We start from the raw sequence: 27,342 nt of genomic DNA, 5'->3' as shown, positions 1-27,342 counted from the left end.
TCAGGGAGATTTTCATAAATGAACTCTACAAGGAATAATCTATCTCCAAATTCACAACATCTTCCTGCGGAAATGGCAACTTTGTGGAATTTGGAGAAGTTGAACAAACATCTCTGCTAGCAAATCAGTGAAAAAAATCCCTTCCTGACTCCAAGAATACATAAATTATCTTGAAAAAGAACTTTACTAGAAAGAACTATTCACATGTTATTATTTAACAAGTGTCTTTCTCCTCTGTTGTCTTATGAAAGGTAATCACTATGCTTCTATAAGCAAAAACATAATATGTTGATTTTGTAAGAGACTTTAGTCATGTATCAAGGTGTTTCCTCATTACATGTTTTTTTCCTCTTGCAGCCTTAGCTCAAATATAATTGTCACTATTAAAAAAAAAAGTGGCCAACAAAATTGCCATTGATCCTTAGGCTCAAAGGTTTGTAAGGTAAAGTCTCCACAGTATTAGTACAAATGATTTGTACTAACCCTAACCCTAACCCTAACCCTCCCCCTGCTCTCTCTCAAGCAGTCTCATGGAATAATGAAATCTGAAAGGCTGAAAAATAAAAAGGTTAACAAGCAAGGCCAATCCCACATGTGGGTATACATTTTTTTTTTTACAACAAACTGGGGCAGGGAGCTGTGGCTGGAATACAAAACTTATAATGTTTCATCATGGGTCATGATGGGGAGTTGGAGTCCTATAACACCAAGAGAGCCCAAATTTAGCCACCCCGAAAGAAACCACCCCCAGCCTTGTGTCGTTAAAGAAACTTGTTTTCCACATATTATAGGGAAGCTTCATATTCTGTACTGTCCTGCTTTTTTAAAGAAAAGCTTTACACAAAAATGTAAAGTTTGAGTCTTAAGAAACCTGGAGACCATACAAGGAACCTAACACATTTAATATTCATAAATTTACACACAGAGTTATGTAGCTAATTGAGCATATTCAGTGAGAGTATTAATATAACATAAATAACACAAGTGTTGTGTGTGTTTTTCTTTTTTAAAAACAACAACACAATTTTATCACTGGTCCCAGAGATACAAAACAAAAGTACTAAGGCAGCAGCTATAATACAAAGTTCTTAAGATACATTTAACAGTATTACAGCTTAAAATTGGAAATATAATTTAACAAAATACAGCTCACATTTACAGCATAAGGCCCTTTGGTTTCTTAAGCAGCAAATGAAAATGATTCAATCAGTGAAAGGCTTTGAAAAATAAAGTATGTAGGCTTTCTATAAAAACGGTAACTAATTCTTTCCTTCTCAAAATAGCTAGCTATAGTCCAAAGTATTATGTAAGAAAGATCTCAAAATTCCCAGGAAAGACATGTACAGTAGAAATAGCAGACAGGGTAGAGACTGGTTCATCCCCCAACTAATTAACCACATAAACTGTTGCTTCCATTTTGGGGAAATTTTATATTTGAAAGAATCCTTTAAGGGAGATGCAAAATGGTTGTTCACACCAAATCTGACTGCAGAAAATTTTATATTAGCCTTTCAAGTGAGACTGAACATTATGTATACAATGATTTGGCATACATTAAACAACCTGTGTTAGTCAACTGCTGCATCATCCAACTTTGTAATTTATTCAACTGAACTAAAACAATTCACTGAGGTTTCTTGAATGTGATCAAATTTAAATTCAAAAGAAGTATGTATCGGAGGGATGGCAACCTCTTACTTTTGCCTTAGAAGTAACCAGAAACTTGGAGTACGAATTGAAGCTCTTTTCCTACTAGCAAGCCAAATTTCAATGTGATCAAAGTGACTTCTAAATTCTGAGTCATCCACCTTTGCTTCTAGGATGATCCAAAACAGATTAATTTGCACTTGTATTCCTTTAGTGCCTAGATTTTCAGTGTAGACATAAGCATGATTATTTACTTACTTTTTTAAAGACCTGCCTTAAATATCACCATGCCAGCATAGCGGCATCTATGGTAGGGACTGAAATTTTGGCATAATCAACTGGAGGCAGGTTATGTAGCATGGTTACCTAAGCAGCATTTTTCAGCGATAAGGAACACATCTCAACTGGGAAAATATCACTCCTACATACCTTATTTTCTGCTGGGAAGATTGTAAGTAGCAATCTAGTGTCTTCATGTTCAATCTCGTATGTTTATAGCAAGTTCCAGACTAATGTATGCACCCTACTATAAGGTATTATACCAAGTTGTATTTAGAACTCAGTATCATATCAAATCAGACAATACAAGATCAACAAGAGCCCAGGGTTTGAAGTCTTCCGACAGCTTATCAGCAATTACAACCTACTGCTAATTTTTATTGGTTAAGATGTTTATTTGTAAAATAACATGGTGGTCAGAAGACACATTTCTGAAGTTGTGAGGTATGCGGTTTTAATTTTTTTCTAACTCTGGGCACCTGGATTGACACAACCTGACCTCAAAACTTTGAAATTAGGGGCAAGAGAGATCACTTTGTGCCTAAGAAAATTAAATGCATAGGCAAATGAAAGTGTATTACTAAGTCGCATCCTGGAAATAGCTTTTCTCTTGTCCATTTTGCTAGATGATGTTTCTTCAAATCAGGTTTTTACCATACATTAATTCGTTCACAATCAGAGCTATTACCCAAAGAGGTCTTTTAAGTCATTACTAGCTGAGCTGCTGCTTGTCATGCTGTTTGTTGGTTGTGTGAAGTTTTGAGGACTAAAGAAAGGATTTCCCTGCAAGCCAAAGCCAGATTGTCCCATCGCATTCATCTGTGTTCCTAAGGCAGTACTGTTGGAACCCTGAGGAGGTGCAAACTGATTAAGCCATGGGTTTGTTTTTTGTTGCGACAACTGATTCATACTAACTTTAGGTTTTTGAGCCCTAAACAGGCTATCTAAAGCTGACATATCTGGTGGTCTGCTTTGTTGTGCTGGTTGTGAAATTGCAGCTGTAGTGTTCATAGGACTATAAGGTGCCATGTTTGCTGCTGGCATCATATTCATGTTGGCCATTCCTGTGACACTAGCAGTACTGAAGTAATTCTGGCTTGTAGTACCAATTCCCATCCCAAATCCAGACGGCTGAAATCCCATATTAGCATTTAGTCCATTTCTCTTAGCGCTCTCAACAGGGGATGGAAACCCCATTCCAATACCCACTGAAGAAAAGCTATTTGAAGAGGGAACTTTAGGTTTGTTGATGGACTGGCTGGTCAATGATGCCATGCTTTCTCTCAAAGTGTCAGTCAAGTCCTTGGTCTGAAAAAATAAAAGGACCTATGGTTAAAATACTTTGCAATAGAACTCAACATAAGCAGCAGCTCTAAGGATGAAAAATAGATGGCAGCACAGTAAGATCATTTTAGGAGGCTGGAATGCCATATTGTACGTGCAACTCAAAGATGAGTTTACAACAGGGGGTGCTAACCTATGACCCACCAATAGCCTTTTTATAGCTTTCCAAAATTTATCTTTCTTTTTTAAATTAACCATTTGGTTTGCTGCTGTGATACTCAGTAGTTCCGTGGACTTGGGGAGGATTCCAAAATGTCCGAACACCGGCCCTCAATCAGTACAGGTGATAGCAGCACTGTATCCAGTAAGTTGTCTCATGCTTCCTTAATTCACGGGTGCTTCTGCTTTACATAATTTCCTAGAGATTGTATCTCTTTGCTCAGCATCACTGCGGCCAGTGTGGTCAGTGCCAGCTGACAGAGAGTGAGTGACACCAGCAGTTAACAGCAAAAGGGGGACTGGGTACATACTGCTCCCTCCTTCCACTTACCAGATTATTCATTTGGAGAGAGTAATCTGCAATTTATGTGTATGTTCCCTGGCATGTTTGTCAGACATACGTGCACACTCTGTTGTGTATGGGATGTGTGTACCTGTGCATGCTTATTGTGGGGTGGACAAGTCCCTTTTTTGCCATGCCCACCATAGGCATGTGCACCCATACAACAGGTTGGAAGGTGCCAGTGTAGCCCTTAAGTTGGAAAAGATTAACAACTCCTGGTTTACAAGTAAGTGCATGTGGTACATTTTTGCCATTCACACATTTGCAGCCCAATCACTTTATTAAAACAATGACTTTGAATGCTTATATGCAATTGCAAATTGAGATTTGCAACTACTGCAAATTTTACAGGATAAAACTTATTTTTATTAGTTAGCTGCAATAGGACCAAAGATTACAATGAAGACTGAATCCATACCTGTTTGACTGGGGCAGTAACTGTGTGAGGCTGAGGTTTAAGTGGCTGTTGGTTTTTCATTTTTTGTGCTTGTTCTTGCTCTTTTGCTAACTTTTGCTTCTCTTCAAGTGTAAGTGATCCCTTCAAAAGAATACATTGTAAGTGAGTGGCATCAACTTCAGAGACTTGGAATAGGCCAAACATCTATTCAGTATTAAAAATTATTCAAAAAGAGAAGAGCCTTGCTTATTTATGTTTGCAAAAGCATTTCTCAAGAACAAGAAAATAAATTCCTCAGTAGACACACATTATATTTCCTCCTAACAGGTGAGTTTAGTATCAGTTTTAATAACAATAGTAATAACAAACTGACTTAGGTGGAATCTACACACATATAAAAACCGTTCTTAAAGTGCTCATTTAAAGTGTTTTTTTTTTAAAAAAAATAATAATACTGATTTTTCCATAAGGCTCACCATCACCATCTAGTGTCACATTGTATATTGCACTTAAAACACACTTAAAATGTTTTATTTGCCACTGTATAGAGAGTCCGTGGTTGCATTCAGATATAGTCCCCTCCACCTGCATTGTTTTTCCTTCCTTTTTCCTCACACCTTCCTCTATTCTGGCTTGTGTTAGAGAAGAACATATCTCTGGCTTCTCCCTCGCTGCACATCTTCTCAGTCCAGGCCTTTTCATTTTCCCACTGCATATTTACAGAGCGATTAAAGTACTGTTTCATTCAGCCTACAACTGAGGATGGTGCTTGATCAAGATGAACAAGAATATTGTCCATTTTAGCCTAGTACTGTCTACACACTGACTAACAGCAGCTCTCCTGGGTTTCAGGCTGAGGTTCTTTCCATCACCTTGCACCCAATACTATTAGCTGAACGTATCAGGGATTGAATCTGAGACGTGCAAAGCATGTTCACTTCTCACTGGGTTATGGTCATCTTCCCAAGGTGCAAGCTCTGATATTAGAGGTGGCTGAGAAACTAGCTGATGGCTGAGTGTCATAAATATATAAAGGATGAAAACGAAACCTTCTGGTAACTTGCTTGGCCAGTAGTTTCTTAACCCTTTTCTACAAAGTTCTCTTTTGGTTCCAATAATGCCCACCCACAGGCACAATGAAAATCTGTTTGTACAATGCAACTTCTGGGTTTTCTTCTCCCCACTGCTTCCCCCATCCAAGCTTCCAGAGCTGATTTTAAGAACATAAGAAGGATCTGCTCAATCAGGCCAATGGCCTATCTAGTCCAGCATCCTGTTCTAACAGCAGCCAACCAGATGCCCGTAGGAAACCAGTAAGTGGAACATGAGAACAAAAGCATTCCCTTCCTGTGGTTTCCAGCAACTGGGATTCAGGATTGCTGCCACCAACTGTGGAAGCAGAACACAATAATCATGGCTAGCAGCCATTAATAGCCCTCTCCTCCTTGTATTTCTCTTAACCTCTTTTAAAGCCACCCAAGTTGGTGGCCATCACTGCATCTTGAGGAAGGGAGTTTCATGGTTTAACTGTGCTGGGTGAAGAAGTACTTTATCTGTCCTGAATCAGCTTCACTGGATGTCCATGGCTTCTTTTAACCCATTCTAGATTAAAAGTAATTCTAGCCAATATTTCAATCTGATTTAAAGATGCAACAAATAATTTGATAGGTCATTCTGATAAGTGCTTCCACTCTTTTGCTGTAAAAAAACCCAGTTTGGCAACAATCAGTACCACTATTTCATACGAGGCTCAGGATCATCTCATGAAGAAATGCTGATTATTTCTATCAGAAAAACACAGGGAACACCTTCGCTCTCCAGCGCCCCCTCTGCATAAAGTTGAACAATTGAGTACTTCCTATTCCTGACCTCACAAATCTAGATTCTGAACTCATGAAACCCTGAACTAGCAACACCAAGAAGGAAGGAGTGCACATGGGTCAACCAGGATCCATTTAAATTGGGCTTATTGGGAAGCCTTGGTAGACCAAGATACATAGCTCAGGCTATAGAACCCCTGATAAGCATACTGATGAAAAATTCCTTCTTATTTATACCTCGCACAATAATTTATAAAAGCTTACCTTTCTCTTATTTGTCAACATTCCATTCTCTTTACAATCAGGTCCACTAGTTAAGATATCTGTTCCTAGGCTGCTAAACACCTTGTCAATCTGTTGAAATTAAAAGAGATGGATGAAGAAGCATTTATCTTTAAAAAGAATTTGATTAAGCAAATACTGGAATGATCCAATAAAGACAGCTTCTTGCCTGATTGCCTGTATTATTGGCTTTTGTTTCTTCAGGTGGGCTCATTGGATTAGTTATATCGAAAGATCTACAATGCAAAAGTACAATTGTAACAAGGTGCTAGCAAATAGTTTCAGCATAAAACCAACCCCATAAAAATGCAAACAATATGTTCCATATTTAACAAGACAAATGGTAGACAATTTGCTGTAATGAACTTCTAATTCAGTGTAAGAGAATATGTGCTTTGATTCACCTATGGGTGAAGAATTTGCAAGCTACTTTACTTTGCATAAATCCAAAATGATTTCCAATATTAATTTGTATATGTACTTCATGAAGTAAAGCATATCAGATAATTAAAATATAAGCAACATTAGCTACTATTTGATAGTTCAAAAAATTATCCTTAAAAAAAGTTATTCACCTCTTAGGCTTCACCTGTTAAATAGACAGGACCTTGCTCAAGAGTATCTATTTTACTTGATAATACCAAAAATGTCATTGCATACTTCTGAAAAATATATTTAGTTGTATCCAAACGTGTCATTTATTCCATGAATGGGACAGAAAGCAATTCTTATTGCAGCTTCCCATGCTCCTCCTAAATCTGCTGCAGAGTGTTTCCCATTCCTCTGGAACAGACTTGGGGAGTTGCAGGGGCAGGATAAGAGCTGAAAATTGCTGCCTTCTCTGTTTCACTCATGGAAGTCTTATGGTTTCATGTCATCCTTAGTAAGAAAATCTATGTTGTAGGTGGGGAGTGTTTTTCAGCCTGAAAGCTGCATTCCCTTTTCGACAATGTGGAGTGGTCTGGGAGCTGCATTTAGCTGGAGGGTTTCCATCCTTGCTGAAGAGCAATAACTTGTCTCCCAATTTTGTTTCCCTTTAATAATTGTTTATTCATGTGACAAAATAACAAAACTAATAAAAAGTATGCTCAATATATATATAGTATCAGCAGAGCTAGGACTGAAACAATTGTGCTAAGGAAGAGATTGCTATCTGGTCTTAGATACTGTAATTTCATTTCTAAACAACATAGAAGGGTCATTTGGTTAGCATGGTTGATCTGCAACATAAAAATTAGTATTTAAATTAGTGGGAGACATAGTGGATTGATTCCTTGAACATGGAAAACTGGTGTTCCAAGTTCTGCTGTTGAAAATAATTGGTGACTAACCTACCTGACAGAGTTGTTGTGAAGCTAAAAATGTGCTCTGAACTTCTAGAAGAAAGATGAATACAAATAACCAACCAACCAAAGAAGGGTTCTTCAAAAATGGCATATAAGGAAAGGTTGGTCCAATTTGTTAATTCCCAGTCTTTGCCAATACTGGGAACTGGATGGATATGCAAGAAATGCAGATACCAAGTTAAAACCCATTTATTATAAGGAAAACCACACTATACAGATTTGAACTAAAAATATAAAAAGGAAGCTTGAGTGGTATAACAAAGACACTTGAATCTTGAATGAACAGTGAAAAATTTCCAATTAGTTTGGAAACTATAAAAGAAGACTGTAAACTATCCTCTAATTCACTGTACATACAAACAATATGCACACTTACTTTTGCTGTTCTTGCATAACATGGATCTGTTCAAGTTTGGTCTTATGCTCAGTTTCCAATTTACATAACATCTCTTTTATGACTGAAATGAAGGAATTAAACTAGAAAAGAAATACATGTATTTTTAATTATTATTTTAAAGGCTGTGCCACCATGAGCAGAATACAGTCACACCTCGGGTTGAAGTCGCTTCAGGTTGAGCGTTTTCAGGTTACGCTCTGTGGCGACCTGGAAGTAACGGAACGCGTTACTTCCGGGTTTCACCGCTTGCGCAAGTGCAGACGCTCAAAATGACATGTGTAGAAGCGGCAAATTGTGACCCGTGCATGCGTGGATGTGGGTAGTGTTTGCATCCAGAGATACCACTGTATGCAAACAATAAATATTCAAACTAGTTCCTAGATCTGTTTTCATTTATTAAATTCTTAAAAACTAAATGTTGCACAGCAACTATTGTGTCCCTCAGGTTTAAGTTGAGGTAAAAAGACAGAATTTTTAAAATATTTTAAAAGGCTTATGCGTTTATTTTTCTAAGAAAATAGATCAAAGTAGCTAACAATGGAATACAAACCCAGTAAAAAACATGAAACAAACAAGGCAGGGGAGACAAAGATGATATAAAAAGCAGCCTATAAAATGAACGGTTATAAATATTTGTCCTCGTCCATGCATCTGATCCATATATCTTAATAGCTGACTTTAAGACAGGAAACTAAATATGGATCCCTTGAACATTAGAACACCCACTAGCTAGAGAGGGGAGTTTTGAGAACTGGGATCAGAGAGGGAAATACATTTCTATCAGCAAATGAAGATAAGAGTTGTTGAAAGAGAGGGAAGAAACTGGGCAGTAGAATTAGCGTCCAAGTACATGTGAGAAGAAACGGTTTACCATATTTATGTAGAACTGCAATGGATAGCAGTAGGATGTTTCCTGCTTTATTGTGGCGTACAAAATGAATAGCATTTTACAAAAGTGTTGCTATCTTATCTATAGCTGCAGTTTTCGGTAAAATATTATTCTCTCAGGGTGGTGGGTTCAAGCCCCACGTTGGGCAAAAGAATCCTGCATTGCAGAAGGTTGGACTAAATGACCTTTGCGGTTCCTTCCAACTCTTCAGTTCTATGATTCTAAGTCCCAATGAAATCAAGGATACTTACAAATAAACACAGGAGAAACATTATCCTACCTGATTTAGATTAAGATTGTTCTCAATGCTGAGAGGAATCAGATGGGGCAGAACCTTTCCTGCAAGTTGCTCTTTTGTAATTCCCAGTTTCTTATGACTAAACGTACATTTGTAGATACCTTTTATGAAACATTAAACACAATGCTTTATCTAATAATCGTGCCTTCACAAAGTAACATCATTATATATTCCTTTGAACCAAAGGTTAGATTAAATGTATTTAAAAAAAAAAAAAAATCACACACAAACTACAATTTACAGCTTTCTTAAAAGGTGGTCTGCATTATTCCGAGGGCAAGGGAGTGGAGAAACGAAAATATGCTATATTAATTATTTCTATAACTGTGGGCATTAGTGTGAATGTTAACCCAAGTTAAACCAAGTCTTTACAGCGTTTGACCAAATTAAAAGAAAACAAAAAATATGGGATATTATTTTTAAAAGTTATAGACTTGTAATGCCTTGTGGTATTGTACATTTAACAGTACCACAAAGACTAATACCACAGAGAGACTACTACAGACAGCACAAGAAACAAAATATCATGTTACCTAGAATTCCCATAAGGACTGCAGGTTCCTTGGAAGGAATTTGTTGCAAAAAAGGCAGAATATCATCAAGAACGAACCACTTATCCAAGTATTCCAAAATCTTTCCCAAACAGACTAAGGAATTTACACGTACCTAATGAATATAAAAACAAGCCCTCTAAACTAAACTTTTATAAAAATAGAGAAAATGCTTGAAAATATCAATACAGGAGTTTTAAAGATTTTTCAATAGCCATATGTTCACAGGATTTGAATTTTGAGTTAATTTCATACAAACAAGTAATGCTTCAATCCTAAACTTACTTGCCTGAGGGTAAACCCCATTGTAGTCAATGTGACTGACTTCTGAATAGACCTAATTTCCCAAAGTAAAGGATTTAGGAAGCAATGTGATTTATCTATTTTTACACACACAGGAACATGGTGGTTGGGAACTACATGTTACAGTAAACATACACTGCTGCCAGTAACAGTATCCATGTGCCAAGCTCTCCCACTCAATTGTGTACTTAACCAGTCACAACACATTTTATTTAATATATCTCACCTTTCAACCCAATTTTGGTTGCCAACAGATAAAACACTATCCAACGCACAAGAGAAAAAGCAGAACCCAATGGTCTTACTTGTTTGAATATTCTAAAACAACCAAACTATGGGTGACATCCAACAGTAGTCATACACAGAGTAGACCAAATGAACTTAATGATTTCACTGGGCCTACTCCAAGTAAGACTAACATTGGAAATTAACAAAATCTTAACTATGACTATGAACAACAAAAACAGAGAATGTATATAAATCTGGAAAGTACAATCTCTGACCATTGGGCAATGCTGCCCAGAAGTGATGGAAGTTGGAATTCAAGAACATCTGAGGGGAACCAAGTAGGGCGAAGGCTGGTGTATGAAGGGATGGAATGGAATGCTGGATGCCTCTAGGAAATAAAACCTTCTCTCTAGTATCTACCCCACCTCAGTTCTGAAGATGGGGCATCTGGAATAAGGCTGGAATAGTCATATGGAACTGTAAGTATCTCACTAGATATCTGTTTCAATTATTTGTTTGTTTGTTTTCAAACAAAATTCAATAATATTATCCAACTAAAGGCAGGCCATACAAAACCTAAACATGTTAATAGAATATTACTACCATCATAGTAGTGGTGTTTGATAAAAAAATCTCTTCATGGAAGGCTCCCAGACTCCAAGTGGATCTAAAGATAACTCTGCATTCCACACCCTATTAAATTCTCCGCTACATTATTTTACTTTGGCACTGGCCTGTATAGTTCTCATTCTGCACGACCAGGGAAAACCAGATACATTCTAATAATCAGTGATTTCAGCAGAGAAAAGTCTTTGGGTAAAGTAAGAACTCTTTTAATCACTGGAATGGTGCTGTTAATAATTCCTGCAAATCTAGCTGTTAGAGGCTGAAATGTAAAAATTGAAAGCAGCTTTTTAAAAAAAGACATTTTGAGGGTCTTGAGGATACGAAAAACATATTTTGGCATCAGAGTAGGGAACCTGCAGGAGTAATCAGGATTTTTATTTTTTTAAAAAAGTTCTTTTTAAAATAAACATGTTTTCAAGGGCTTGGGAGAGTTACAAAAAGTTTGGGCATTCATGGTATCACAGCAGGGACCCTCCCAGGAGAAATCTTTTGTTTAATGACAAATTAGGAGGGCTCTGACAGACCCCCCAAAACACTGCTGGGCACGATCTGTGGTCTACAGGTTAGTCTCCCCTACCTTAATCTAAAGAATGAAAATGCTCTATTATATAATTATTGATTTGATGATTCCACCACATTCAGTACCACTTAGGAAAGGCAGGTCTATGGTCACACGATAGTATAAGTCCAGTTTTTCACTATATACATAAATCCTTCAAACCTGGGGTTCTCAATGGAATAGACAGCCTATGTGCATAGAGCTGTGCAAATAGGCCCCCACATCTGAAGTTGAATGCAGAGATGTTGGGAACTTCCCCTCCATTTGTTCATGTGGGACGGAGGATTCATTTGAATCCCTTTATAATGAAGCATAACTTGCAATTGATCAGGATATTATTTTTTTTAAAAAAGAAAATTAACAGCAAAACAATTTCAATATGGTTTTAAAGACTTCTGAATTTTCAACTTACAGCAAGAGATGATGTTTGTAAACAGGCATTTTTAATTCTTGGTATCAGTGAATTTTTCATTGATGGATAGTCTATAAGGTTGGCAAATGTAGGAATTATGTTTAAGCAGAGTTCCTGAAAATAAAAGTATCACAATTAGTATATATGAACAATATGCAGTTTTTAAAAATAATACTAAGTCCACAGTTCTGTCTTTCTCTCTGTCTCTAAAACTAAATAAACCATAACATTTTATTTATTTGAAACAAAATTTAGAATTCCACTTCCTTAAGAGTTCAGAGCCGCTAATAATAATGAACAACAATGTTAGGCCCTCTTGCCACAGCAAGCACAGCCAATAGTTGGGGATAAAGGTAGCTGTAGTCCTACAACATCTGGAGGGCCACAACTTCCCCGTTATTAGTGTAGGAAAGCCTCCCTTATCAAGGTTATTAAAATATTCCTCTAGTAACAAAATGTCCAAAATAAGATGATTAAGCTTGAATGCTGCCTGCAAATGTTTTAGGAACTTTATACAATCACAGAGAGAGTGTAAACTTCCACGTGTTCCATGAATCATGACCAGAATGTTTACTAGAGAGAATCCTTTTATCACTTCTAACTTTCCTAACTTTTCTCTCAGAAAGGGCTTCTGATTTAGTGTTGGCACCACTGATGAAACAGAAGTGATTTTTTGCTTATACAGTGGTGCCCCGCAAGACGAATGCCTCGCAAGACGAAAAACCCGCAAGACGAAAGGGTTTTTCGGTTTTTGCGACGCTTCGCTAGACGATTTTCCCTATGGGCTTACATCGCAAGACGAAAGCCCATAGGGAAATCTCGGGGACCTTTTTTTAAATGCTGGCGGTGGGGAGCAAAGCCTTTCCCCCCCCTCCGGACTTCAGAAGAGGTCCAGGAAGGCCGGCGGGGGCGAAAGGCTTTGCTCCCCACCGCCAGCATTTTAAAAGCGGTCCGGGATAGCAGGGAAGCGCTTCCCGCTATCCCGGACGGCTTTTGAAGCCTGCCTAACCGGGGGCTTTTAAATCGCCCCGGGACTGTCCGGGGCGATTTAAAAGCCCCCGGAAGGCTTTTGAAGCCTCCCCCCGCCGCCCGGCTTCGGGGCATCGTCCCGATGCCGGGCGGTGGGGCAGGAAAGCCTCCCCCAGCCGCCCGGCATTGGAACGATGTCCCGAAGCCCGGCGGCGGGGCAGGAAAGCCTCCCCCAGCCGCCCGGCTTCGGGGCATCGTCCCGATGCCGGGCGGCGGGGCAGGAACGCCTCCCCCAGCCGCCCGGCTTCGGGGCATCGTTCCGATGCCGGGCGGCCGGGCGGGAAAGCCTCCCCCCGCCGCCCGGCTTCGGGGCATCGTCCCGATGCCGGGCAGTGGGGCAGGAACGCCTCCCCCCGCCGCCCGGCATCGGAACGATGTCCCGAAGCCGGGCGGCCGGGCGGGAAAGCCTCCCCCCGCCGCCCGGCTTCGGGGCATCGTCCCGATGCCGGGCGGTGGGGCAGGAACGCCTCCCCCAGCCGCCCGGCTTCGGGGCATCGTTCCGATGCCGGGCGGCCGGGCGGGAAAGCCTCCCCCCGCCGCCCGGCTTCGGGGCATCGTCCCGATGCCGGGCGGTGGGGCAGGAACGCCTCCCCCCGCCGCCCGGCATCGGAACGATGTCCCGAAGCCGGGCGGCCGGGCAGGAAAGCCTCCCCCCGCCGCCCGGCTTCGGGGCATCATCCCGATGCCGGGCGGTGGGGCAGGAACGCCTCCCCCCGCCGCCCGGCATCGGAACGATGTCCCGAAGCCGGGCGGCCGGGGGCATCGTCCCGATGCCGGGCGGTGGGGCAGGAACGCCTCCCCCAGCCGCCCGGCTTCGGGGCATCGTTCCGATGCCGGGCGGTGGGGCAGGAACGCCTCCCCCAGCCGCCCGGCTTCGGGGCATCGTCCCGATGCCGGGCGGTGGGGCAGGAACGCCTCCCCCCGCCGCCCGGCTTCGGGGCATCGTCCCGATGCCGGGCGGTGGGGCAGGAACGCCTCCCCCCGCCGCCCGGCATCGGAACGATGTCCCGAAGCCGGGCGGCCGGGCGGGAAAGCCTCCTCCCGAAGCCCGGCGGCGGGGCGGGAAAGCCTTTGTCCCCCCTGCCTGCCTTCCCAGGGGCTTTTAAATCGCCCCGGACAGCGGAGAAGTCCTCCGCTGTCCCGGGTGATTTTAAAATGCCGCCCGCCAGAAGAGGTCGGGGGAAGGCGGTTTCCATAGGAACGCATTAATTGATTTTCAATGCATTCCTATGGAAAACCGTGCATCGCAAGACGAAAAACTCGCAAGACGAAGAGACTTGCGGAACGAATTAATTTCGTCTTGCGAGGCACCACTGTACTCCCTTCTCCCTGCTGTTCCTCCCGCACCTATCTCCTAGAGCTTCTCTCAACTCCCTGGAACCACTTTCAGGGGTTACTGCAAGTGGAGTAAGCACAAACAGAAAAACAAATAAAAATGTGAGAAGAGAGAGTTCCTTTCAGTAAGCAAATCTCTAGCTAGATTTTCCAGCTAGAATGAAGCTGAACAAAACTGAAATTACCAGACCTGAATCTGAATCGAAGGTGCTTCTAATGCTCGATAAACCATTGGTAGAACACTGTTCTTTATTTCTTCGGGAGGTGTTTTGGTTAGCAGCAAGTCCATTTTTTGAAGAAATATCAACAGAATCTGTTTTTAAGAAATGCAGTATTGACATGTGTCAAAGCTTTATTTTTTGTTAATCGCTTACAGGGTAACATTTGCTATTACCTTATATAATCAAATATTCATGTAAACATAGCAAATGCACACACTCACCATGTTGCTAGCCTGGAAGCATGGAAAATAAGAACATTCTGACATTATTCTCTATTTTAAAGATAGTAATCCAATAGCATACATTTGAACATTCCAAGAGAATGAAGTACCGTACATATACAAAGTGCAATGTTCTAGATTGACAGACAAGATATACCCATTCACTAAAAGCCCAACTAGTACCTAACCAATACAACTAAGCAATACACATACTGAAATATGTGGCTGCTTTGAAATATTACTGGCTGTTAAGCTTAACATCATCATCATCATCATCATTCCCTGCCTTTTTCCCTGACAGGAATTCAAGTTGCCTTACATATAAAATAAGAACAACTAAAAACATGGAAATAATAATGATTAAAAATAAATTAAACATAAAAAGAATTAATATTAAAAACATACAAATAATTACAACAAAAACAGTATGACACAAGCTCTTTCCTTAAAACAATCAGTTCCCAAAGGCCTGTTGGAAAAAGAAGTTCTTCACTTGCCAGTAGAAGAACAAGGAGGAAGCCAGTCTAACTTCGCTAGGGAGGGAGTTAGTCTGGGAGCAGCCACTGAGAAGGCCCTCTCCCACATCCCTACCAAGTGTGTCTGCGAGGGTGGTGGGACCAAGAAAAGGGCCTCCCCCCAAGATTTAATAACCTGGTGTTCAAAAGATAGCCCTAAACAACTGGGTAGATGGTTCATATGGGACCAGAATTATGTGTAAGACAGAAATGTACCTGAATTGGTTCCTGCTGTTTAAAGACAGGGTTGAGATCAGGTAGAATTAACTTTATATACTCTTCTTTGGAACATTCCTCTGCAATGAGCAGAACATTAGGCAGAACAAAAGGTACCATGTCTGGGTTCACAAATTCGGATGTCAAGGCAGGCAAAATCCTCTGTACTATAACACGCTGAAAGAAAACAGATATTATTTTGTAAGGAAATGAAATTTCTTCAGAAACCTGCAAAAAGCATGCTATTCCTATGTACTGCAAGTAAAACAGAAGGATTGCAAGTTTTTAACAATATTGGTATATGTCAGTTTGCCTTGTAGCACACTTTATAAAATGCCAATTTAAATGAGGAACTGTTAAGGCCTTTGCTTTCTTACTCCAAGAACACTATCATAGAGCAGCAATGCATGCTTCAGCTACAAAAGACACAGAGTTCTTTGTCAGTACACGTCTAGTAAAATAATCTGAGATTGCTGACCTTAGGCAATTTTGGTAGAACTTTTGGCAGCCCTTTAAAAAACTGTGACTTTTGAAGATTATCCCTTTGGAATAATGAATCGAAGTACTGTAGTGTCATCGCCCCAACATCATCAAAGAATGGTATCTAAAAATACAGATTTTTTTTTAAAAAAGAAAGTGATATTTGAGGTCATACACATGGTATATATTAAACTTTTTCAAAAGCACGATAACATTTGCAGCACAATCTTTTATATGTCTACTTGGAAAAAGCCCCATTGAATTCACTGGGGTTTACTCCCCCGTAAGTAGGTATACAATTGCAGACTTAATACAATTAAGTTAAACCCAAAAAAGCATATATGAAAGAGAACAGATATAAAATCTCAACTAAATAACAAAGATGGGAATAACACTAAATGGATTTTTTTCTCTTTTTCATATATATAGAAAATACATATTTTCTAGTTTCGGCAAAACATCCTCCTCTAAAAAAAGAGAACATTTTGCAAAATAACAGTTCCAGTTACTCACTGAGTGCTTGTTATGAGGCAATAAAGTAGAAGGTTTAATCTCCTGAATTGAAAATTTTGAACCAGAATGTTGTTTTGAAAAACCCTTCAAAATTTAACAGTTAAATGCTGCTTATTAAAGCACTTTAAAAAAGTTTTTTCTTATATTCTACAGCTATTTTAAGTACTCTTTTTACCTTAGTCATTTGGTCAGCATCTGGTCTGACTGCAGGAGCTACGTTTAACAGTAGTTTTACATGCTCACGGACTTCTTCTGGAATGTCTTGAAGGTTATTGGCGCCCAAACGACTAAGCTGCATAAATAAAGCACATGAATTCGCATTAAAACAAAACCCTGCATACAGTATGACTGGAATAGTGCTTGGAATGATCTAGTTTAGTTGAATGAATTCAATGATCTACTTAAAAAAATACTAATAATAAAATCCCCGAACTACCGTACACAGACGGTAGTTCACTTAATTGCCAGATAAACGAAATATGTGTAAAATTCATTTTTGGGGTAATATACTCCTGCTCAATTCATGAAAGACAAACCAAGAGCTTCCCCAGTGTGGCAAATATTCCCACTTCTGCACCCATTCTACATCCATTTTAGCTGGTTTCAGAGACACTAGAACAGGTCCTGTAGCTGATTTTCCTTATCCCAATGCAACACAATCAAACTTATGAAAATGGGAGTAAAACACATATTTCTACTTTGGTGATGTTCCTTATCAGCAAGGACAAAAGAAACTTTAATGGGGTCTTCTCACACACAGGTGAACCCAGTACCCTGAAACTTGGTGAGAACAGGCTCTAAAGCATGAGGCAAGAGTTTTATTTACCCCACATTATTGCGTTCTATGATGACAGACAAGCCACCTCCTTCAGTACAAGTTAAGTGTTCTTTTTATTAACATAGAACCAAAATACCTGTAGACATTTTAATACTTTTTCTTCATAATACTTATGTATTCAAATGTGAATTTAACAAACAGACCCATAAAATACCTGATCCAGCTGTCTGCTGAAACTTTTATAAATATCCTGTTTGTTGACCTCAAAAATAGGTTTTCCATTATTAAACACAGCATACATAATTGCTCCTAGAGAGTACATGTCACTGGCTGTCTCACAGCTCACTGAGAGGATGTATTCAGGGGCCAAATACTCAGGATTTGGAAGACACAAAGATGGTAAGTTTGGATCCCATTCTTTACAAGAGAATTTTGGCTGGGGGGAAAAACAAAACAGCAAAAAGGTTACAGAAACATAATTTAAAGTGTAAGTTTAAAGAAACGTAGCTGGAGTGATTTTCTTTTACATTAATAATGACCTAAAGAGATCTAAATCACTCATGATACCTGAGAGACATTATCCATTATATAAGGTAAGTAAATCCTGTGTTTACTCTGAGTGCATCCATTTTTAAAGTTAAGTATATGAGGTCTTTACCATAACACATTAAGAAAATATAAACAGAACATACTTGTCTGTTTCACATTAGCTCTTGGCTAGGTAGCAAGATTATCTCCATTAGCAGTTAGGTAGCCTACCTTCAACATAAATTAAAAGCACTTAGCTGGTACTGAAACACTCAATGGTGTTGTTTTTTTGCGGGAGGGAATTATTCTACTATAACAACTCATGACTTCACATATATTAATGGGCAATATGCTACTCCAAGAAAGACTGTATAATTTAGGAAGAGTAAGCTGCTTAATTCTTGACTGTGGTCCTATCGCTAAAGTTTAATCCTGAACTCAGCAGGCAAATGGGTTACATTATGAAATTTGTGTATTGTTATGTAGCTAAACATTAAGAGCTTAATTAAGAGTCCAAATGTTTCTAGGTTATCCTTTACTGACAATGAAAAACAAATTGAAACCTTGTTACCTCTTGCTCAGATGGATTTATAGATGAGATACTGAAGTCAAATCCAGTAATTTTCCATGCTCCACTTTTATTCAAAATTATATTTTCAGGAGTAAGGTTGCCATGGACCATTTTCACACTGCTATGTAGAAATGACAAGCCTTCAGAAACCTGTTAGGAGGAAGATATTCTTGTCAGGGTGTTTGTTTTAGAGCATTTGGAATAAGCTTAGATATAATGGTATATGTTGTTTTCCTCTTTGAGAAAAAAAAAATCCACAGAAGTGAACTGGTCCTAGAAGTGCTGCGGCTGGGGTAAAAAAGAAAGGGGTAATGAAGTAGGGAGATTCAAGTCCAGATCACAGACCAACACACTTTTACCTTCAATCCTTTGCCACAGCAACAGCCATTAGGCACAGCTGTGTCCATGGCAGCAGTGGTTTTGAAGGAGACCCGGATAACTTGCATAGCTGCTATCTAAATATTCCCACCTTTGTCTTGATAACACCACAGCGCACACCAGGATTTGGCAGATTTTAATTTTCCTCACTTGTGGTTAAGAAAGGGATCAGCCATTTGTTTTTATAGAATGGGGTGGAGAACTTTTTTGCATCCTAAGAGTCAGAGGGCCACAGTGGAACACTGTTGAGGACTGCATGCCAGTGTTTGGTTGGGGGAACATACAGGTCTTTTTAACCAGCCCCCACCACCCATCCCATATCCAGCTTACCCATACAAAAATCACTGCCCCCTACAGAATACATACACCCTTTACCTTCTGCTCAACCCCTCTCGCCGGCTAATCTTGGCAGTTCAGCCTAGATTAGGGTTACCTGGAGGGTTATTTGAATCCTCATTGCAATGCTGGGATGGGGATGAAAATCACATTCTCCCTGTAAATACCTTCTTCCTAATCTTCCCATCCTACACACTTGATCTATTACTTTAGACAGAGGACATTCCTATCAGTGTCAACAATGTTTTCAGTGCTTTACTGGAAACCACATTTCTGGAATCTCTGAATTTCTTGGGGAAGCTGCTGAGAGATGTTGAGGACTTTTGAATGTTTCCATAACTATGTGCACAGATTCAAGCACTGCAGAGGATCCAAAAATTATGCTAGAGACAGTGACCACTAGAAAAAAGGCTAAAACCACTGGTAGAAAGGTCCTGCTCAGTCATATCTAAATAAATAACTGAAATAGGATGGTACTGTGGGAAAGTGGGCATGATATGGGGAGTGTAGGAGAGGTGAATCCAGCAGCCTAGAGGTTCCCCATTCCTATCCTAGAACATATAAAGTGTGAGGAATAAAATATAAAGGTTTTCTGCTACAGCTAATTAGTTGCTGTGACTTCTTAAAATTCCCTTCTAAACAGACAAGGGAAGAAAAAATGTTTCTGCAGGTGGCTATAGTGTAAATTTATTGCCTGGTTTATATAGGTTGATGGCTAGATATTGAGTGCATTATACCCACCCATGTGTAAGACTACCAGCACTACAGACCGGTCACCAATGTGCATACCTGAAGCAAGCCATATTTCATTTCTACATCAAAAAGTTTGTATTCTTTGATGTCAGATGGTAAAGGTGAGGGAAGATTGTCCCAGCTGCCAAGTATGTTAGCCAAACTTGCGCAAACTGGTTCTGTACAAAATGCCAAACAGTCCCTAGAAGGAAACAAATATCCTTAGTAAACACCCCAAATATACTTCAGAACAAGAGATAAGTAGGTATATAGGTAGACTTTGACTTTGTGACACAGCAACAGTTAGGAAATAGACATTATGATGGTGCAGGATGTTCAAGAAAAAGCACCAGGTGTTGGGCTTCTTAACAGCCTGAAAAATGAAACTCCATGACAGTGAAATCAGCATTCAACATATCAATTTCTACTGCACCAGAGAAGTGGAAGGTTCACAAGGCCTTCAGGGAATCACGATGTGAGAGTGAAGAACAGGTCTTCACTCAAATAAGGACTACATGAACTTGGTGAGTTTTGCTCTGCCAAACAGCAGAAAGGAAAACAGAATAAACCACATCAGGTGTATCTCTTAATCACTAAAATAATACTTGGCATATATTCAGAATAGGGACACACATTGGACAATTACACAATTTCTTTTGGGAGAAGTGGATAGTTTCCAGAAATTAGATTGTGTAGTTTATTTAATTTTCGGAAAGTTTTGAGCATGTATGAAAACTCAAACCTGTAATTGTTTTAGTAATAAACTTACCTGGATTCTTCCAATGGATGTTGCACAGTCAGCAGCCGAGGATGTCGCAGCCTTGTTAGCTGCTGAACTCCTCGTTTTAAGGAATCAATGATTTGATCCTTCTCAAATTTCTGATATTTGTCTATCAGCTTTTTATCAAAAACAAAAACCGCCACTTCCTAAAAATTAATAAAAAAATATTATTAGTGAACTATATGAGAAACTAAAATGCTACAAAATAATCTGAAGAAGTGTGCATGCACACGAAAGCTCATACCAAGAACTAACTTAGTTGGTCTTTAAGGTGCTACTGGAAGGATTTTTTTTTGTTTTGACAAAATAATAAAATACTTTTCAGTAATAATAAATAGCTTTTGTTGTCTTTCAATTTTAAAATAAATTGGCCACTGCTATAATAGTGTTTCCATCCTGTCTTTACATTATTACAGTGGGCCACTTCAGAAGTTAGGTGTGTTTGTGTGTGTGTAAATACAGGGGGAACTCACAGGAACTCAATTCTGGCACCTCTCAGGTGGGTGCTATTGCCATTCTAAGAACTAGGGAAGTGTTAGTGGTGAATTCCAGCACCTCTTTTTCTAGAAAAATAGCCCTGTATTTTGTGTGTGTGTGTGTGTGTGTGTGTGTGTGTGTGTACACCCCCAAGGAAATTTTGAAGCATTGGAGATTTGGCAGAGGGAAAATGGCAGGAAAAAGCACCCTTCATTTGCAGCCCATCAATGCCAAATTCTGCCCTACCCCACATAGCAACCATATTAACATGGAAAGTTTGCTCCTTAATGTTAAGTTGTACTAACGAATTCAATATTCTATTGAGCAATAGTTTGTCCAAACTGCATATTATATTCTCTTCCAGTAACAATTAAGCAAAATGGAAGGTGTTGTGTTAGATTCCCACAATGTCTACATATTAATTACCAATAATGTCCAAACAGATAAATGTCAGACTGCATCTCTATTAGATAGGCTTGCCATACGTTGGATATGTCTGATGTATACGTCCAGGGGGAATTTCTGCTGCAAAGCAGTGGTTTGGCCTGGGTCTTCAGCAACACAACTGAATAATTATGTTCACTTTTTTTTTAACCAACAGCTCAACAACTTGGGTCACATCTCAAAAAAAAAAAAAAAAAAACAAAACAAAAACTCAACAACTTTAACGTTTTCCTTAAAAAATATATGGCAACCCTATATTAGAACACCACAAGACTTCTAAAATTATCCAGGAGGTCTTGCTCAAAGTGTCATCAGGATGTTACACATAGTAAAACTACAGCAGATAGAAGGGACTTATTCACATTGAGCATTTCTCATGGAAGAAACATGTCAGAGCCAACTCTGTTACAAGATTTCAAAATACTCTAAAATATTTTTCTTCAGAACAGAATTGCATAGCTACCAGTGTTGTTGTTGTTTGCTTCTCATCATCAGTGGTAGGCAGAGCAATTTGCTACTGGCAATTTAATGTGCTCATTTATCCTCTGTTCAACCAGCAGTTAAGCTTACTCAAGAAGAGTTGTAGTAACAAAAATGAATGTAGGAGCACTGGACAGACAGCAACTCTGGAACAGCCACCAGTCACAATGCCACTCACTGAAACCACACCCACTTTACGAAAGCATGAAATGCTGCAATTCTAAAACACACTTCCTTGGGAATTAGTCCTATTGAACACAATTGGACTTTAAACTGCACACTGAACTGCACTGCTAAATAAACAGATTGCTAATGTTGTTTATACTATTTTTTTCCTTTGCAGTCCACATTTATAGCACGGTTCATTTACCAAACAAGTGCATTCAGCATACTGCAACCCTTTTACCAAGCTGCTATGTTTTTGTTCCAATAGTGTTTTACCTTAGTAAGTTTCCTATTGACATTTTACCACTACAACTGGCATTATATTAATAAAATTTTGCTCTTTGTTGAAAAGATGCACAATATTAGTTATTTATCTACTTTAACACTTGTTATACCAGAGTGCAGATACATATATCGGTATAAATGCCTAGAACTGGAAACTAAGTTTCAAAGGTATGTTGCTGAAAGACATTTGAATAAATCTAGAACTTCGAAGGATTTAACTTCAACCGGCTCCCACGTAACCATCCAGCCACAGCTTCCAAGCATCTGATCAGTGTGTCTGGGGCTGAGTCAGGATGGCCATCCATCAACAGATAGTGTTGGGTGTCATCAGCATACTGATGGCAGCCCAGCCCAAAACTCTGGACAAGCTGGGCGAGGGGGCGCATAAAGATGTTAAAAAGCATTGGGGAGAGTATCGCATCCTGGGGCACTCCACACACCAAGGAGTGGCGCAATGACAATTCTCCCCCAAGCGCCACCCTCTGTCCCCGACCAGAGAGAAATGAGCGCAGCCATTGAAGGACTGTGCCCTGGATCCCCACGTCGGCAAGGCGGTGGTCCAGGAGTTCGTGAGTGACCATGTCGAAGGCTGCTGACAGGTCTATAAGAATCAGCAGCCCCGACCCGCCTCAATCCAGCTGCCTGCGGAGATCATCTGTTAGGGCGACCAGAGCCGCCTCGGTCCCATGACCAGCGCGGAAGCTGGACTGGAATGGATCCAGAGCCGATGTTTCATCCAGAAACCTACCAAGCTGTTCAGCAACCGCTCACATACTGTGATTTCTTTTTCTACAACTGTTAAACCATGTATTCTTAGGCAATTGTTCCTTAAAACATCATTGTAATGACATGACAAGCAATACGTATTTCCCTCCTAAAACCTCACCTGTTTTGTTGATTTTTTAGTGCCATTAAAAATCTTCCAAGCAAGCCCATTGCCACCACTAGCAATATGTCGTCCAACATCAAATTCCCTGGTAACTGGATTTCCCATGACTGCACTAGTGACATCTGCAGTCACTTTCGTAACCGTGCTCTTCAATTTGTTTAGCATGGACTCCATTGTTATGAATGTATGCTAGTACATTTACCTACAAAAAAATAATAATCTCAGAATCCATCTTGGAAATTTTGCTAAGCAGAACATAGACTCTAGATGTTATTAAGTAAATGATATAAATATTTAAATCTATGTTTTTCTAGCTGGCATTCAATCTCAGTACTTATATCAACTGAAATATGCTGTCTCAAATAAGAGCAAAAAGCAGCAGTTGAAAATCAGTTTCTATTCCTGTTTGAAGCTGTCAGTATGAGAGATGAAAACTAAGTTGCTACATTTAACAATTTTTAACACAGTTAGCACTTTCTGTTATAATTTAGGTGTTAAAGATATCAGCTGTTTTTCTTTCACTTGCCCAAATTGTATCCAAAAACGGATGAATCAACAGATCATGCACAGGAATAGGCAGACAAAGTTAATATGCCAGTTAGGTCCACCACAGAATTTATGAAAAAATAATTAACCACTAGAATTAACATCGCCTTGATTGCAAAACAAGTGAAGAGAGTTCAGGGTGTGAATTACTTATCATATTTGACAAATACCTGGATGTTTAGAATGAGTTCATTTAAAAGATTAATTGCTGCAGTTGGATAGGCCAGCAAATATAACTTTTTTAAGCTGAGCAGTAATGTCTCCTTAACAAATTTAGAAGTATGCCGAAGTGTCCCGAGACTACGTAAATAGTTTCTATCCATTACCTAACACAAACAAATCACTGGATCCAATACTCTTATCTTATCACCTATTGTACCTGTGTAACAAAGTATACTTGTACAGCTTTTGGGGGTGAAGAGGGGAGCTGCAGGGGGTAGTTGAGAAATGCAAAGCCCCACTACACAAGTGAATTTCTGTCACACTTAGCAGGCTGACCTCACAATTGAATCTTACTCACATAAAACTGTTGGATGTCAGCTTTGCAATAAGCAGCAGATAAAATAGTACCAATATATCATTTAAACTGTAAAACATTCTTCTTCCAATTGATTTCCTTATAAAAACCATGCATTACTTACATAAGCAATTCAGATCTTATAATGGATCATTTACTGCATTTTTTGTTTTCTTGTTTTTTCTTAAATTTGAGGATTTATGGTGAAATACCCCAGTATACATGTGCACACTTTGTCTTTCTCCCCCCCACACAATATTATATTGTACAAAAGGTTAATGAATGCTACTTATCTATTAATATATAGTATCACCCATAAGACTGTAATGCCACCCTACTTTTAGCAGAAGGATAATTTTTAGTTTTCAAAGTTACTTATGATTTTGTCACACTACGGGATCTACATTTTAAACTAGTAAGTCATTCAAGAAAACATACTCAGATGATATTGCGGCATTATTATAAGCATTACAGCACTGAATTTAGTGGATCCTATGGGAATTCAGACTACTGCCACTAGCAACTTTCCCCAGGTGATGTTTTCAAAGGGTAAGATTTCCGTTTAACTGCTTACTGCTGCCAACATGCCTCCATGGCTTGCTGACTATATTTAAACTGAATTGTCAGAAGAAAGTTTCAGAATGGACATTGAACACTCAGTGTAGGAGGCACCAGAAAGCAATTATTTCCTATACAGCAGTAGCCTAATGAAGGCTGTTCCCTTAAAAGAAGAGGTGTGGCTTAGAAGAGACACCTGACAATCCTCACAAGGGCTTTGTCACATACAGCCCTGTAATAAGCAAGGGAAGTACACATAATATGCGCACAGATGCTCTCACGCCCCATTTGGAATCACAAAAGCTCCAATTAATGTTCTACATAAGTCACTCGTGTGTGCTTCTGTCAATACAAGCCTTCAAATATATTTTCACGGTAAAATCTACCGTTACTGGACACTTCAGCAATATTTGTGCGGGATACTTTGCATTTATCACAGCGAGATTGGTTTCATCTTATAATGAAGAAGCTTTGTTGCTGAAATCAGAGCGACAGTGGAGTAAGAGCAGAAACCTTAAAGAGCAATTAGGGAATTTCAATACCTCGACCAGCCACCCTCAGCACGGCAGAGCAGCCCTCCCTCTTACCTGAGAAAGGGGTTGAGAGCTCCTGCCACACCGCAGGCAGATAGGCCCCTTGCCTTCCCTCTCCCCAAGTCGGCTGACAGCCACTCGGCAACTGCCTGTTCGTGGGCGGCGGCACAAAAGGGAAGCTCCCCCCACCCGCCAAGCCCTCTTGCCCCACTTTGTGGGCAGCCCAGGCCCAACCCTACGGTTCTGAGGAAGGAAGCGAGCAAGCCCTTCCCTTCTCCGCGGTCTCAAGGCCACGCTCGGCCCCCCGCCGCAGCAACAGCCCCGCGGGCTTCTCACCTCAACCTGAAGGGGGGAAAGCGCTGCCCCACCGCGGGGCGTGGTTGACCGTGCCGCGACCCCCGGCTCTGCTACGCCATGACGGCCACCTCAGCACAACCTAACCTGACCGGTTCGAACACAGTATATATATATTTATTTCTCTCTCTCGCTTCCGCCTCCGCTGCTGTCACTGGGAGAGAAAACAGGGCACGGGAGCTGAGGCCGGAAGTCGAGCCCCAGGAAGCCCCGCCCCCTCCGTCTCGCGCCGCCAACGGTGGTTTCCGCGAGGGCGGCGAGTTTGATTGTCAGGGCTGCGAAGCGCCGGCCTGGCCCTTCGTCGAAGAAGCGGTGCGGCGGGTGTGTTTCTTTTGCCCCCCCCCCCTCACCGGGATACTTTCGAGCCTCCGCGGTTGCCTTTCCGTTCCCTCACAGCGAAATAAAGCGGTGAAGTTGTGGGAGAAGAGGAAAAGGCGTAACAGGTTTAAGGCCGAGGAGGAGGAATATATACGGACTTGGTTCTCTCAGCGGAGTGGTCCATGCAAGTGGGGCAGGATAGCAGATCAATTGTTATTAAAATACATACTGAGTGAATGTACCACAAAAACGGAATTCTGTGTAAATATGTATGTGGACAGTGGTAAAACTTCACTAAGTTTGTTTGCTTTTTCTATGAGAGGACCAAGTATGTTGAGATATATTTTACTTCTAAGACAAACATACTCCCAAGGAGCAACAAGGCATAGTGTTGGCCCTCAGGCAGTGTATGGTTTCCTATGGAAATGTTAAGGCCTATAAACATGAAGGTTCTGTGGTAGGCGACCATAAGGTGTAATGACTACCCCAGAGACACCTTAGGGTTGTTTCATCCCCTTTATTTGTCAAGGTGTAGCTTTTTTAGAAAGATGAATAGACAGGATTCATCCAATGGGGTGGGATTCTTCCTATTTCCCCAGTTATTGCTTTATGCTGCAGCTATAGCTTGAATGAATCTTTATTTGCGTCAGCCATCGGCCATAGCAATAAAACAATACGATATACAAAGAATAGAAATAAAAAGTCAATTATATAAAATACATTTTAGGGTTTTGAATCAATAGTCATATATCTTCAAGGGCTCTGGGCTCTCTTCCAGCATTAAGATTTAAAGTCTTTCAAGTCTTCCAACGAGTGGATGTTCCAAATAAAGGTCTTCCATAGAAAGCAATATCATAGGGTGTATTTCATGATTAGTAACCTTTCCCACATCTTCTAATCCACTAGCATACGTTTTGAACAAGTTGGTGTTGTGGACAGAAGTTACTTCCAAATTACTGTTTTGTGAGGTACAACTGTTTATGTACACACACACAAATTGCATGCCTCTTCGTAAGTGTAGAACAGCTCAGGTAAACATAGCAATGGTATCTGGATGCTTTTCCCTGTCCAGATTGCACCACACCTATGAGCAATGGGTTGTCATTCTGAAATGGGGAAAACAAATTAATCCTTGAACAAAATCCAAGGTGGAAGAGTTTCAGTTTTTTATTTTAAAAAAGCAGCACATGGCCTGTAGCTGATCTGAGCTGTTTCTCTAATAAAATACATCATAATACTTTTTATTATAAAAATGTTTTAA

General features: G+C 40.1%; 1 protein-coding gene across 2 annotated transcripts; it reads right to left on the bottom strand.

The window, feature by feature from the left end:
* Nucleotides 1–589: 589 nt before the first annotated feature.
* Nucleotides 590–25,934, bottom strand: SCYL2 (SCY1 like pseudokinase 2). 2 transcript variants are annotated; one of them, XM_081928882.1, is made up of 18 exons: nucleotides 25,746–25,934; nucleotides 23,253–23,457; nucleotides 20,504–20,661; nucleotides 19,792–19,936; nucleotides 18,289–18,438; nucleotides 17,404–17,625; nucleotides 16,587–16,703; nucleotides 15,897–16,022; nucleotides 15,419–15,595; nucleotides 14,436–14,558; nucleotides 11,882–11,995; nucleotides 9,735–9,867; nucleotides 9,184–9,302; nucleotides 7,994–8,094; nucleotides 6,441–6,507; nucleotides 6,254–6,343; nucleotides 4,191–4,310; nucleotides 590–3,234 (listed from the first exon to the last, which is right to left on the bottom strand). In XM_081928882.1, the coding sequence occupies exons 2-18, from the start codon at nucleotides 23,427–23,429 to the stop codon at nucleotides 2,611–2,613; spliced, it is 2,763 nt and encodes a 920-aa protein (XP_081785008.1). In that variant the 5' UTR covers nucleotides 23,430–23,457; nucleotides 25,746–25,934; the 3' UTR covers nucleotides 590–2,610. The 2 variants fall into 2 exon arrangements, with proteins under 2 accessions (XP_081785008.1, XP_081785009.1); XM_081928883.1 differs by lacking the exon at nucleotides 25,746–25,934 and adding an exon at nucleotides 25,464–25,675.
* Between the last annotated feature and the right edge of the window lie 1,408 nt (nucleotides 25,935–27,342).

This window comes from Podarcis melisellensis (genome assembly GCF_964234715.1).
Source record: "Podarcis melisellensis genome assembly, chromosome: 10".
Classification (NCBI taxonomy): Eukaryota; Metazoa; Chordata; class Lepidosauria; order Squamata; family Lacertidae; genus Podarcis; species Podarcis melisellensis.
The sequence above is the reverse complement of the archived record's forward strand: the minus strand, read 5'-3'. Positions and strand labels throughout refer to the sequence as shown.